Source organism: Pelobates fuscus, chromosome 9 (genome assembly GCF_036172605.1).
Source record: "Pelobates fuscus isolate aPelFus1 chromosome 9, aPelFus1.pri, whole genome shotgun sequence".
NCBI lineage: Eukaryota > Metazoa > Chordata > Amphibia > Anura > Pelobatidae > Pelobates > Pelobates fuscus.
The window spans coordinates 157,669,219-157,684,463 of record NC_086325.1 but is presented as its reverse complement, the minus strand read 5'-3'; the positions used below and the strand labels follow the sequence as shown (position 1 = coordinate 157,684,463).

Here is a 15,245-nt window from a genome sequence, read left to right as displayed (position 1 = left end):
AACTGTGGAGCATGATGGGAGATGTGGCACTTTCATAGAAAAAAATGTATTTATTTTTTTTAAACCAACTTAAATCCTGTAAAAAATGGTTTTCGTTGTATAACTGATACTTTCCCTAAGAACATCTTGTGTGTAGACATGCAGTTGTGATAGCAAGCGTGATCACGCTAAACACTGGTTCAATGATGGATCATTTAGGCCACCAGGAGGGGGCCCTTCTGGGTATGACCACATTATTGTATCCAGTGGTTTCCCCAGGAAACCATGCCATATTTTAAATAAATACAATATCTATAGATTTATATAATATAAATTATTAATTATCTAGCTAGGAGAATGTTTCCGCCTGTTGAAGAATAATTGATAATTACATATGTGTCTCTGTTACTGATTTGTTTAACATGACAACACTTACCCTCTCACCAGGAGGACCAGCAGGGCCATCCCCTCCAGAATTACCCTGTAAAACAAAGACAATGACATTTTGTTACAGGTATTAACAGAACTGGCTTGATACAAATGCTCTCTTTATAAGCATATGAATAGACATGGAGTTCAGGCTGTCTAAATTACTTTGAGAAGCATCCTTCTAAAAGCCCTAGCACATTTATAAAGAATATGTATTTACTTTGGAATGATTGAGACAAAAAAATTGAAGCAAAATGAAAAAACAAAAACGCCAGAGTGTTTAGGCCTCGATTTAATACTGTTGGGTACGTTTTTCAAATTATTTCATATTTTGGGATAAGCATTCTAAAGGATTTATTAAATAAAATATAGGAAAATATATATTATAGGAAAAAGTATATATCAAAACATAAAACATATCAAAATATTGAAATATGTTTCGCAATGTTAAATAATAACTAATAAAAAAAATTACATTGATGCCTTAATAGGTTAAAAAAAGAATCAATTAAACTATTCCGACTAATCCATGTAAAATGTAAGATGGGTTTTAAAAAGGTTAAATATTCATCTAGAACAGAGATTGCCAAATCAATCTGTCAAACTTAGACCAGCAAAGGTAAAATGTTTCATGGGTATGATCTAGATACTAGGATCCTTCTACATTCTAGATCTACCACTGTTCTAGATCATAGGTCTTCTTTAGGAACTTATTTGAGAATCCCCAGTTGAGAATTTGACCTTGATGATGATGTCTAAGCAATGGATCACTCAGATCTCAAGTACAGGAGGGCTTCCACCCAGTGGAAATCTGATCATATTTCATTTGGCGTTTCATTAAACTGAATTTATTCACTTCCTTTGTGAAGAGAATAAGGGCATCTTACATTCTACTTGCCACAATGAAATTTAGCTGTATTCCTCATTAGGAACAAATAGGACCTGCTTACCAAACAAGCCCCTATCACATTGATTCATGTACTCCACGCAAAGAATTTGAGAGTATAATTACAGAACCAAGGCCCAAGTTGGTAGAATAAGTTCTTAGAGCTCAAAGAAATGCAACATTGACATTGGTGACGGAACGTTGCTGTATTAAAGACAAAGATAATCAGTTCTCCTCTATTTACCTTGGGGCCTGGCTTTCCGGTTGTTCCCCTTGGACCTCTTTCCCCACGTGGACCCTTAAGAAAGCACAAGACATAGCGTTAGTTTGGCTGTGTACATTCAAAATACTGGGAAGAGATTCTATGAAATGTAAAACATGTAAATATCTTACCGTTGGACCTCGTTGCCCCCTTGGACCCGGTTTCCCAGGGGTTCCCTATAGAAAAAGATTAACAAAAACAATAGCCATTAACCATGGAAGAAGACAGTGAGGATCAATAGAATTTAGGAATGAAGTGGAAGCTTAGAAGGTTTTACAGAAGGCATGTATGACACTTGGGATTCATGGTAGGCACAGAAAAAAAACAATGGAATTTAATGAACACTTATAATATCTATGGGATTTTAGAAATGTAGGGATTTAAGGAATAAATTAAAAACCAATAAGATTTAAAGATGGCTTGGAGGACCAGTAAGAATTATGGTTTCACATAAAGAACAAAGAAAAAAATAAACAACGACACAATGTTACACAAAGTTAGGTCTCAATTTAATTAATAAATCAGCATCGGAAATTACGGTAGTTCCATCTGTTAGAAAAAAACTTAAAAAATATTTATCTACATAAGTCATTTTTGTAGATAAAGTTATTTGAAAAAATGTTATATTTTCTAACAGATTGGAATAATTACCGATGATGATTCAAATATATTAAATTGAGGCCTTAGTAAGATGTCAAACTCTAATGTGATACAGTTTAAAATGTGACCTACTTGTTCAAAGAAGGCAAAGCTACTTTCTTTCTTACTTACTCTTAACTAAGTCACCTGTGTGCATAAACTCTCTAAAACTTTGCAAACCCATCAATGCAGAAAGATGCATGCCATACATTGACGGCTGGCACAAAAAGCTCACTTTAAATTTTTATGTTTAACTTTTACAGATTTCTTCGAATCTGAAGGACACTTTTTAAGATAATTTACTTTCGAAATGAATAAACTGTGCCATCTCAAAAGGGAAATATAATAAAATGAGACAAACTTATACATGGCCAAAACAAACAAATCTTTGGTAAACTGTTCATTAACAGGACTGGACAAAGCACTAGAGGTAATTCGCTACATAGGAATCGTTAATGATTAAATATTTGTGCCTCCTTTTGACAAGCAACAAATTTAGAGATGTCTGAATGGGTGTACCTGTTGATCGTTCTTTAATCTATATCACTATATTATCATTTGATGACTGTGTGGGGCAAATTTTGAACAGAAGGTTTAGTCGGTCTAACAAAGTGTAGCATCTTCCTAATGATAACTTTGACATTGTTTTTCACTATGCGCGTTTTCATTGATGGAATGTGGCATCACGTCTTTTCCTTACCTACAGTTAGGATGTAATAATGCCTAGAAGCACACAATAGTGCCTGAATTAATTGTGTACCAACAAACCGACACCAGAACACTTACCCGTGTGCCTTTCTCTCCGTTTGATCCTGGAAATCCTGGGAATCCAATCGAACCCTTGTGGCAATACAAGAAAGAAAGTTACTATGACATAATATATTCTGAAAACTTTTTCTATTTTTTTTATTATTATTTTTATCTATTGTAGTGTAGAAATAATGATGTCTAAATATCAGAAAGATTAAGCTCTACAGCGTATTTGAAGAGTGCCATTGGAAGGGTTAATGCAGAGAAATATTTTTGTTTTGTTTATTTATTTATTAAGTATAAGAGTGGCTAAGTTATTCGTTTAGACATTACTCTGGCGTGGAAGGGGTTACAGGATGTTAGGGAAATAACATGATACATGCATTGTACAAACAAAGTATCAATCCCAGCATGCTCTCTGTGCAATTAGCATTAATACCTGTCAGCTAGACCTTCAGCGATTAGCATTAAAATAGTATATGTCTCATAAAAGGTCACAGTCTTTTATTACCATTATTTTAATGCCATTTAGCAGATGAAGTGATCATTACTATTTGCAAAATGCAACCTTTTTATTTTTTGGTGTGGGGGGGGGGATAACATTTTTATTCTGTATCATCAAGTCTGCGAAACGCAGAGGGATTGTGAGAAACCAATTAATGGCCTGCTGTATGAGATTAAACCAATAAAACAAAATATGCAAAACAATAGTAAATGGAATATAATACATATTTTTTTAAAAAATGTTAAATGTGAATTTTAAACTACGGTACTTATTAATCCTCAGGATTATCAGGGACAACTTGAAACAAATTTGCCAATTTCCCTATGTAACTGGATCTAAAAAGTTTTGACAGCCATATCTGTCTGTTAATGTATATGTCTTACATCTGTCTAGGCCTTCTGCCTATCCCTTTGTCTATCTGTCTGTCTGTCTATCTAACATCTATACTATACTATATATTCTAGTGAAATAGAAACTACACCCTATGTTTTTTTTCTTAGAAATATTTTTGTTTTCTTTATCTTTTCTGAAATATTTCTGGGAATATTTGTCTCAATTTATTTCCAAAGTGATACATTGCATCTATACGAGTCCACTCCTGTTGATCCTTTGACCTTAGTGTGAATGTTCTTCAGAATGAAGGTCATCAATAGAGATCAAGATGCATGATCATTAAATGGGAAAGCGGAAAAGATGAGTATGGATAGGTGGTTCTCCGGCTACTTTAGAACTACAACTCAAGTGGTGTGCTGCTGCCTGTCATAGGGCAAGCAAAGCATCATGGTTACTGTATTACCAAAACAGCTGGATATTTATCTGCTGGTTATTCCTGGGATAAACAGCACAACATATTATATTTCGCAACACCAGATTCCAAACGCACATGCATAGATATTGTTTTAATATTCTGTTTCATGACAGAGTCCCGTTAAATGTCTTCAAACTCATTGACAGAGTCCATCGACAGCACTGCATTACCTTTGGACCTTGTCTTCCTGGGTATCCGGGTAAACCTGGAACACCAAGTTTTCCCTAAAACACAATGAAGCAAAGACACGTTAACTTAAAATATGTACCAGCCGATCTGCCAAGTGCCATGTATTGTTAAATACAGAATAAGATACACATGGTTCCCCATTTAGAAACCCAACCAACGTCCTTCTCAACACGCTCATACAAGTACAAATACAGCTTGATTGCCCTGTAACGTTAACAATTTATGGTGTCTCCAAGAAGAACCCTTAGATGATATCACTGCTTTAATGGTATTTAATTCCCTATTTAGCAGGAAAATAAGGGAGGTTCATTAAAGAGAAGATATCAGCTTCTTCATTTTTTCTTCTCATTATATTCCAGCTTTCAGGAACCGCTAGGTTATATCATTCACCGTTAAACTACAAGGGATCAGGATGTGAGCCAATTACTGTATCAGCAGTACAGTCTGCAAAATCATTTTTTTTCAGCTCTCTGCTCTCTTTGGGATACGATACAGGACTGATAACAAATTTTAATGATGTGGCAAAGGCACGGGAGCGGTCGTCCCAACTATTATCTAGGATAGGCAATTATAAAACGCCTCAAACCAAGTGCACTTTATCCCAACGCTCCTCCACCTCTCCGCTCATTTATTAGAATGTTTCAGACCTATCACTTAAAGTACAAATACAAAGTAAAAATGCCAGCACTTTCCAAAATCTCGTATATCATCTGTCAGAATAACGTCTGATAAGAAGGTGGCATAATCAGCGCACTGGAGAGGTCGGAAGCAGAGAGTGGGGTGTGTAGAACAACAGTAGGTATAATTAATGTTACTCTGGTATCCTTCTAAAAATATAAATTTTTTTAACTGTTTCATGATGGGAAAATGTAGCTTTAATGTTTCCAGAAGCATGAAATTTTCTTTTTCGATTATGTTGCCAATTTTTACCCAATTTAACAAATGTACCTTTTCACCGGCAGGACCAAGAGGGCCATTTTCTCCATTTGGACCACCTCTTCCCTTAGGTCCTTCAGGTCCATCCTCACCTCTGGGGCCATGAGGGCCAATTTCACCCTGTGAATAAAGCAAAGAGTTAAAATATGAGCATCAGACACAAATCTCTAGGTTACTGCTACAGAACTTGCGGAGAAATGGAAGGAGGGAGTGTAACTAAGGTGGCATGAAAAAGAGAACATTGTGATTTGGTTTGCAGATCAAGGTAGGGCCCATTTGAGGAATCGGGGAGCTACTATCGGGATACATAGCTTCACAATGAGTAAGTGGGATTGCACAGAATCAGCTGATCACTGGTGTGCTACCACAGCCAATCTCATTTTGACTCTTGAGCGAAAAAACACATACAATTTTGGCATTTAGTACCAGATAAGATTTCACATAGTTTTATGTGTTCACATTGAAAAATAATGCATGAAAGAAAACCACATATAAGACATTGGTTAAAGACAAGTCACAACACGTTTCGCAAAAAAAAAAAGTTAAATCCAGCAATACACATTCTCCTACTGAATCAGCAAGCCTATTTCTGTCCTGGTAAGTTCTATCATGTGTTATAAAGATCACAATTGTGCTCCCAGTAGAGCAGGTATGGATCCCTGTATAACTCACAGGATGCTTTCGCCAACTGATGACAAGGCATCACTGGAGCTCTAGTAATATCTACATTCAAGGATGTAACTTTTGGCCACCCTTGGAGGTCCTAGTCAGTGGCGTACACATGACCCATGGGGCCCCGGTGCGAAAATTGATCCGTGGGCCCCCCCCAACCCCCCGCGCTTACTCTGGCGGACCGGGGCCGCAACACATTGCGGCGGGCACCTGGTCGCAGGGGTTGCAGGGCTGCGAACCCTGTGACCGCGGTATGTACGCCAGTGCATACAGATGCACACACTTAAAGGACCACTACAGACACCCAGATCACATCAGCTCAATGAAGTGGTCTGGGTGTCAGGTCCCTCTGGTTTTAACCCTGCAGCTGAAAACATAGCAGTTTCAGAGAAACTGCTATGTTTCACTGAGGGTTAATCCAGCCTCTAGTGGCTGTCTCACTGACAGCCGCTAGAGGCGCTTCCGCGATTCCAAGACACTGAACGTCCATAGAAAAGCATTGAGTAATGCTTTCCTATGGGCGGTTTGAATGCGTGCGCGGCTCTTGCCGCGCATGCGCATTCGGAGCCGAGAGGCGGAGGGTTCCCCTGCGCCAAGGGAGTCCGGCGCTGGAGAAAGGTAAGTGCTGAAGACACACACACACTCTCACGAACAGACGCATACACACTAGCTAACAGACACACACATTTACTGACAGAGACACACTCAGCGACAGACATACATACACACACTTACAAAACATACACTCTCACTGACAAACACACACTCACTAACAGACATCAAACAGACTCACTAACACACACACAAACACACTCAGTAACAGACACACACAGTAACACAATCACTGACACTCACTAGCAGACACACACACTCTAACACACACAGTAACAGACACACACAGTAACATACTCACTGACACTCACTAGCAGACACTAACACTAACACACACACACACACACTAACACTCACACTCACACTAACACACACTAACACTCACACTTACACACACTAACACTTACACACACTAACGTTTTTTTGTATTTAATCCCCCCAGCCTCCTTACCTTTTGGAGTGCTGAGGGGATTCCCTGGGGTCCAGTGGTGCTGCTGGGCTCCTGGGGGTCCGGTCACCCGGCGGGCAGTCAGGCTGGCGGGCGCGCGAGGGAGCACTCTCCCCTGAGTGCTTCCTCTTCAGCTCCCTCGCGCGCCGCGTACTGATACCGGCGCCGGAAGATGACGTCATCTTCCGGCGCCGGCATCCCTATGCGGTGCGCGAGGGAGCTGAAGAGGAAGCACTCAGGGGAGAATGCTCCCTCGCGCGCCCGCAGGACCGGCCAGCCGGGTGGCAGCAGGGCCAGCCTCGGGGGGCCCGGAGGTGGCCGGCTCTAGGGCCCCCCAGGAGAAGAGGCTGGCCCAGTGGCTACATACCGGGTCGCAGGGGCGGCCGGGCCCCCTGGTGGGCCGGGCCCGGTCGCAGCCGCGACCCCTGCGACCCTGGTATGTACGCCACTGGTCCTAGTAGCTAATAAATGACTAAGGCAGAAGAACATTAGCAAACCTAGAGGCAGTTAGAAGCAGTTATTCAACAACCTTTTCAATGACCTTTCTCTGTGTAGATCGGTTGAAAAATCACTCAATATCACATTGGAAAAAAGAAATCCCTATATCCGCCCATAATGGTAGTTATATTTGATAGAGTCCTAACCTCAACATCTGAGGAAAGGGATTAGGGGTGATTATTTCTGATGACTTAAAGGTAGGCAGACAATGTAATAGAGCAGCAGGAAATGCTAGCAGAATGCTTGGTTGTATAGGGAGAGGTATTAGCAGTAGAAAGAGGGAAGTGCTCATGCCATTGTACAGAACACTGGTGAGACCTCACTTGGAGTACTGTACGCAGTACTGGAGTCCGTATCTCCAGAAGGATATTGATACTTTAGAGAGAGTTCAGAGAAGGGCTACTAAATTGGTTCATGGATATGATAGAAACATTTAAATACATAAAGGGAATCAACACAGTAAAGGAGGAAAATATATTTAAAAGAAGAAAAACTACCAGAACAAGAGGAGCAAAGGTTTAAAAATAATATCAGGAAGTATTACTTTACTGAGAGGGTAGTGGATGCATGGAATAGCCTTCCAGCTGAAGTGGTAGAGGTTAACACAGTAAAGGAGTTTAAGCATGCGTGGGATAGGCATAAGGCTATCCTAACTATAAGATAAGGTCAGGGACTAATGAAAGTATTTAGAAAATTTTGCAGACTAGATGGGCCGAATGGTTCTTATCTGCCGTCACATTCTGTTTCTATGTGACAATTTCAGTTCTGAATGTAGGGTGTTAATTCAATTTGGTTTTCTCACCTTTTAATAACTGGGGCAATGCCAGCAGAAAATAAAATACTACTTCAAATAATTAATTGCAAAAACAGGTTGATAGGATGTTGCCATTGATTTTGACAAGTCAATTAACAGTTCTGTCCACTACGTGGGTTAGGATAGGCTATCAGTTAATTAATTTATGGATTATACCTTTAGAACCTCCAAATGCAGCGGTTCTATCCAAAACCTATGATGTTTTTCTAGTCTGTGATACATTATGGGATAATTACATTTAAAATGTGAGAAAAATCTAAGGAGTTATGCACTAAACAGTGACTTGTGCTGAGTTGAAAAACATATGTACATTCAGACAGAAATAATCAAACTGGAAAAACAGGTTTGTTGGAGAATTTTTCCAATGTAATTACTTTGTTTTAATCTTGCAATACACTCCGAAGTGTATTTTTAAAGTAAAAATAGCCAATAGTTGTATATTTTCTTCCATTTCTTTTTGTCCAATTGTCCTGTCAATTCCCATGTTAGTGAGTATTAATAAACCTCTAGATTTTTAACTCATCATGATTCACTGTTTAGTAAACAAGCCCCAAAGTTTACAGCGATACTACAAGCAACTGCAGTGGTTTTGGTGTTTGGAGTTACCCTTTACACACTTTCCGAACTCACTGTTTTACAGTTATATTGGATAGAAAAATAGAAACATAGAATGTGACGGCAGATAAGAACCATTCGGCCCATCTAGTCTGCCCAGTTTTCTAAATACTTTCATTAGTCCCTGGCCTTATCTTATAGTTAGGATAGCCTTATGCTTATCCCACGCATGCTTAAACTCCTTTACTGTGTTAACCTCTACCACTTCAGCTGGAAGGCTATTCCATGCAGCCACTACCCTCTCAGTAAAGTAATACTTCCTGATATTATTTTTAAACCTTCGTCCCTCTAATTTAAGACTATGTCCTCTTGTTGTGGTAGTTTTCCTTCTTTTTTTTTTCTAATTGGTCAAGTTGAAAAATATGGGGCAATTATAAGATGTACTTTTAATCACTTCAGGGTGAAGAAGATTTGAAAAAAATTAAACAAAAATGCGTGGATATGTACAATGCAAACAGAATAAAATGGGATTAAAGAAAGACAGATTGCATTGCAGCAGCCTCAGCCCTCTTAAATTATATTACATTAAACAAAACCAGAAAATATGTGGTAATCTTCGTTCCCTTACATATGAAAAGATACAATCCTATCATTAAAAAAAAATGAATGATTCATATTTTTATCCACAACAAATGAACAATATTCTAAATTGTACAGCAAATAAACCTTCATAGAGGTGAAGGCGTGGGACATATTGAATTACAAGGAAAATAGATGTTGGAAACAATTTAGAGGCACTTGCAAAAAAAACAGTGTTCCATCACGAAATGTTCCCAGCATGCATTGCAGTATGTACATTGACAGCCATCTTAACCCTTTCAGGACGGAGTCAATAGTACACGTTCTGATCAAAACAAAACGTAAACAAAAACGGGAATTTGCGCTATATGTCTGTTCAACCGTAATTCACCTCTTTCATATTAAATGCACCCACACTTATTATATATCATTTTTGTTCAGGAGAAACAGGGCTTTCATTTCATATCAAATATTTATATACGAAACATAATTTATTATGAATAAAATTTGTGTTTCTGCCTCACATTTTAGCTGTAAATGTCATAATACTGTTACTGCAACAAAAAAAAAAGGTTTTACTGCAAAAAAAATGCACATATTTGTAATCAGCGATGTCTCACGAGTACAACAGTACCCCCCATTAACAGGTTTTATGGTGTTTTGAAAAGTTACAGGGTCAAATATAGAACGTTCCATTTTCAAATTGAAATTTTCCAGATTAGTAATGTTACCTTTGAGTTGGTGTGGTAGCCCAGGAATGAGAATTACCCCCATAACGGCATACCATTTGAAAAATTAGACAAGCCAAGGTATTGAAAGTGGGGTATGTTTAGTCTTTTTTAGTAGCCACTTAGTGACAAACACTGGCCAAAGTTAGCGTTCATATTTGTTTTTGTGTGAAAAAAGCAAAAAACTAATATTTGGCCAGTGTTTGTGACTAAGTGGCTACTAAAAATGACTAGACATACCCCATTTGCAATACCTTGGGTTGTCTACTTTTGCAAATGGTATGCCATCATGGGGGCAATTATTTTTTTACCGGCTACCATACGGTCTCAAAGGTCAAAAAATGAAATGCAAGCCTTATATGTGACTCTCTAACTTTCCAAAACACCATAAAACCTGTACATGGGGGGTACTGTTATTCTTGGGAGACTTCACTAAACACAAATATTAGTGTTTTAAAACAGTAAAACATATTACAACAATAATATAGTCCATAAAAGTGCCCTTTATATGCAAAAAATATGCAAAAAACGCCACTTTTACTTAAAATATCATCGTTGTAATACAATTTACCAGTTTTAAACACTAATATTTGAGTTCAGCGAAGTCTCCCGAGTAAAACAGTACCCCCTATGTACAGGTTTTATGGTGTCTTGGAGAGTTACAGGGTCAAATATAGTGCTTGCAAATTAAATTCTCTGCACTTTCTCCCTGTGTTGTCAGGCATGTCAATCAAATTTTATTTAATCAAATCACATAATTATGTTAAAAGATTACTTAAATATACACGTAGAATTTTAATATATATGCATTTATAGGTATTTAAATTCTACGTGTATACTAATGTAATATTTTATTTAATTATATGTATTTATCTCTATATATATATGTGTGGTTATTTGTATTTTTTATATAGATAGATTTATATAGAATGTCATTCTAAGTGTATTTTGTTACCAATATATATATATATATATTAATAACAAAATACAGTTAGAATGAAATGACATATGAATATATAATTTATTAAAAAAAATTCAATATTTTATTTATTTATTTTATTATTTTAGTTATTTATTATTGTAATTATACGTGTATATATATATATATATATATATATATATATATATATAATATGTGTATATATCTATTATATATATATATAATATATATACATATTATATATATGTAACGTCATACTAAGTGTATTTTAATATTAATATATATATTAATATTAAAATACATTACGTATGACGTTACATATATATATAATATGTATATATATTATATATATATAAAAAATACTTTTAATTTATTTTTTAACATGTTTAATTTTTTTTTTTACACTACCTACCAGCAGGGGGACTGTCTGACATTTCAGACAGCCCCCCTGCTGGCAGATCCACAGCCAGCTATAGGGGGCCATGTGAACGCTCTTTGAGAGCGATCACATGGCCCCCGGGGGCCTCATTTGCCGGGGAGGGCTGCCTGGGCTGTCAGGCAGCCCTCCAGAAGAGGATCACGGCGGAGGTGAGTACCACCGAGGTCCTGGGGGCTTAAGCCGTTATGGCGTTCTATGCCGCCGCAACGGCTTTAAAGCCCTTTAAAGCCGCGACGGCATAGAACGCCGTAACGGCATTAAGGGGTTAAAAGTTAGAATGTTCCCAGCATGCATTGCAGTATGTACACTTACAGCCATCTTGGAAAAAAAAAACTTAAGGAAGATCACAAAAAGTGAAGGAATCAAGAAAAGGACAACATATGCCCCATTTCTTCCGCTCCTGTACCTCACTTGGCTCAAATGGCATGACATGCAATGGGTCGTAAAATTTAAATCAATGCGGTGCAAATCTTTCATGGAGGTCATGTTGGGTCCTGCTTAATTATTTACCTGAAAACTGCCGAAGCGGAACACAAATATTTAACGTTTAAAAAAGCATAAATAATTAAAAACATTTTTTCCCCCACTGAGTTTGTGCCATTTTTGTTTTCTTTCTTTGAATATAGTGGAATGTGCCCAGGAGATGAAATATCAGATGGCAAGGCTAACTGAACGTGCATGCACGCTTTACAAGTTACTAAGTATAAAAACATTTAAACATTTCCTGAGTTCTGTGCATTGTTTGGTTCCAGATAGATTTAGATTGCAAGCTTGTGGGCAAGATTGTAATAAAATCTACCCTAATATTTAATTTTTTTATGTCAGATTAATTGTTCTAATGTCAATGCACCCACCATTGTGGAATTGACAACTAACAGCAAAGCTGATTTGGAGATTTTCTTCAGTTTGGTTATATTGGCCTTAAATTCAAAATTCACTTTGAGTTCACTAACTTTGAATTTTCACTTTAATCAGTGGCGTACTAAGGGGGAGGAAATGGCGCAGTCTGTCCTGAGTGCCACTTACCAGGCGGGTGCCAGGGCCGCACTTTGACAGGGACCGGGCGGCTTGCAGAAGTCTCCACTTTCAGCAGCAGCATGTCCTCTGTTCTCGCCAACTGCAAGAGCGTTGTCGCGCATTGCTATGGCAACCCGCGGCCACACTCTCTCGGATCGCGAGAACAGAGGACATGCTGGTGCTAAATGTGAAGCAAACATGGAGACTCCTGGGCCCCTCTTCACTGGACCACCAGGGAATGTAGTGTGTCCCCCTCCCTAGACACAGGTAAGGGGAGGGGGGAACGCAAATAAACAATACACACACTATACACACACTGCATACACACTGTATACACACACTGTGTACACACTATACACACTGCATACACCCTATACATACACACACACACGCATACACACTATACGCACACACTCTGCATACACACATTGCATACACACTATACAAACACACAGTGCATACACTATACACACACACTGCATTCACTATATACACATACTGCATACACTATGTACACACACTACATACACTACACACACACACTGCATACACTACACACACACACACTGCATAAAATACACAAACGCATACACTACAGAAACACACTGCATACAATTAGCACACACACTTAAACCTGTGTGTATGTGTGTCTGTGTATCTGTTTGTGCGTCTGTGTATCTGTTTGTGTGTCTGTGTTTGTATCTGTGTCTCAGTGTTTGTATGTCAGTGTATTTGTATGTGTGTGTATCTGTATGTGTGTCTGTTTGTATCTGTGTGTCTCTATCTGTATGTGTGTCAGTGTTTGTCTGTATCGGTGCATTACCGTATTTCTATGTATCTGCATGTGTATACCTATGTGTCTGTATGTGCCAGTTTGTGCATCTGTGTGTCTATGTATCATCATGTGTGCCAGTGTATTTATTTGAGTATATGTGTACATGTGCATACATCTCAGCATTTTGCCACCAACACTACACACAAATACACCCCTGCATCCAAATATCAACACTATAAAAAAAACACCACCATATAAAAAAAACACACTACACAAAAAATGTATGCCTGCATTCAAATGCCAACACTACATGCAAACCCACCCCTACATTCACTCACACATACTTCATACATAAACATGCTTACATTCAAACACACAAACACTGCTCAGTGCTAAATTCATTTTAAAAAAATATGAACACTGCTCAATGCTAAATTCCTTTTTTAAAAACATTTGTGGGTGTTTTTTACATTTTAAAATTGAAGGGGGGAGGGGGCAAATATAAGATCCACGCCGGGTGCCAAATGCTCCAGGTACGCCCCTGAGTTTAATTATTAATTTTGTAAATAACACAAGTCCCGCATTAGCTCGATCTGTGGGGTTCACCAGAAAGACATTAGTCAAAGAAAATTGTACTCGAGACTTTAAAAAGTACTTTGGAATTGATGGTAAAAAAAAGTATTTGGAATTATCTGACCTAGTTAGCTGAATTGCCAAGACGCTTGGGATTTTAATGGCATAACTCAAAAGATAAAACTCGAGGAATGAAGTTCAAAACAAGCAAACAAATCACAATACATAAAGAAAAAAATCTAGTAATATCTTGGTTAGTTAAACTGCTTACATGACAAAACCAAACGTAATATAGACAGCCCTGCTTCCATTACATCACTGGTTACCGAAAATGTTAATTTTCAAACTCAAAGGTACCTTTGTTAACATTACAGCTTACATTAGGTCTGTCATTCAAAAAATCACATTTGTTTTACTTTAAGAGAATATAAAAGTAAGACTCAATGTTAAACCATTTTCAGACATGACATACGACTATTTCATTTCTAGCAATTAAATTATTTAGACGAGTGAGATATTATAAACTGTTGTATAGAAAGCCCTTTAATGAAGAGTAATCCAATTAATAACTTGTTGAGTATGGATTAAGAAAACTATTTAGATTGGTTGTTGAAAGGTTTAACAAAATAAATAATTGGTGACTTTGTGATCATTATAATACAATTTCAATAAATACAATGTGTTTTAGGTCCTCATTCGGTGTATAATAATATGTCTACATACGTTAAGTCTGTGATGCCATTATAATAACCTCTCAATACAATATAGTGTGAATTACGATGGTATTCTTACTCTATCTCCCTTTGGTCCCATGTCGCCCTTAAATCCAGGGAATCCGTCTTCACCCTAGGTCAAAATAATACGAAGGTTGGTTACACAGAATAAAATACAGAAATGAATCTTTAAATATGAAATTAATTGTAAGCGGCTGTTCGTATTGCACTAGTTAGGAGCCTTGCCAGCAGGTCCCTGGGCAGTGAGGGTTGCAATCTATTTCATGGTAAATATTGAAAAAAATCTAATAGAATATGGGCTGCCAGGCCGTTGCCATGGGTTACAGAGTTACTTGCACACTCAATTGCTTCTAATAATAGAGATATGTGTTACAGGCCGGGCTAGCCCCAGAGCACAGCGGGCTGAAACACACAGATATTGGAGACTGTATGTTTTCCTTGCTAGTGAACGGCATGGAAAATCTTGCTTTTACTGTGT

At 37.8% G+C, this 15,245-nt stretch overlaps 1 protein-coding gene across 2 annotated transcripts in view; it reads right to left on the bottom strand.

Moving 5' to 3' along the window:
- Window positions 1–15,245, bottom strand: part of LOC134573240 (collagen alpha-1(V) chain-like) — a 185,796-nt gene that overhangs the window by 40,625 nt on the left and 129,926 nt on the right. For both annotated transcript variants that reach the window (XM_063432852.1, XM_063432853.1), the window contains exons 29-35: window positions 14,826–14,879; window positions 5,396–5,503; window positions 4,429–4,482; window positions 2,982–3,035; window positions 1,688–1,732; window positions 1,539–1,592; window positions 416–460 (exon numbers count right to left, since the gene is read on the bottom strand). In XM_063432852.1, the coding sequence (XP_063288922.1) occupies window positions 416–460; window positions 1,539–1,592; window positions 1,688–1,732; window positions 2,982–3,035; window positions 4,429–4,482; window positions 5,396–5,503; window positions 14,826–14,879 (414 nt within the window). The remainder of the gene's footprint in view (window positions 1–415; window positions 461–1,538; window positions 1,593–1,687; window positions 1,733–2,981; window positions 3,036–4,428; window positions 4,483–5,395; window positions 5,504–14,825; window positions 14,880–15,245) is intronic.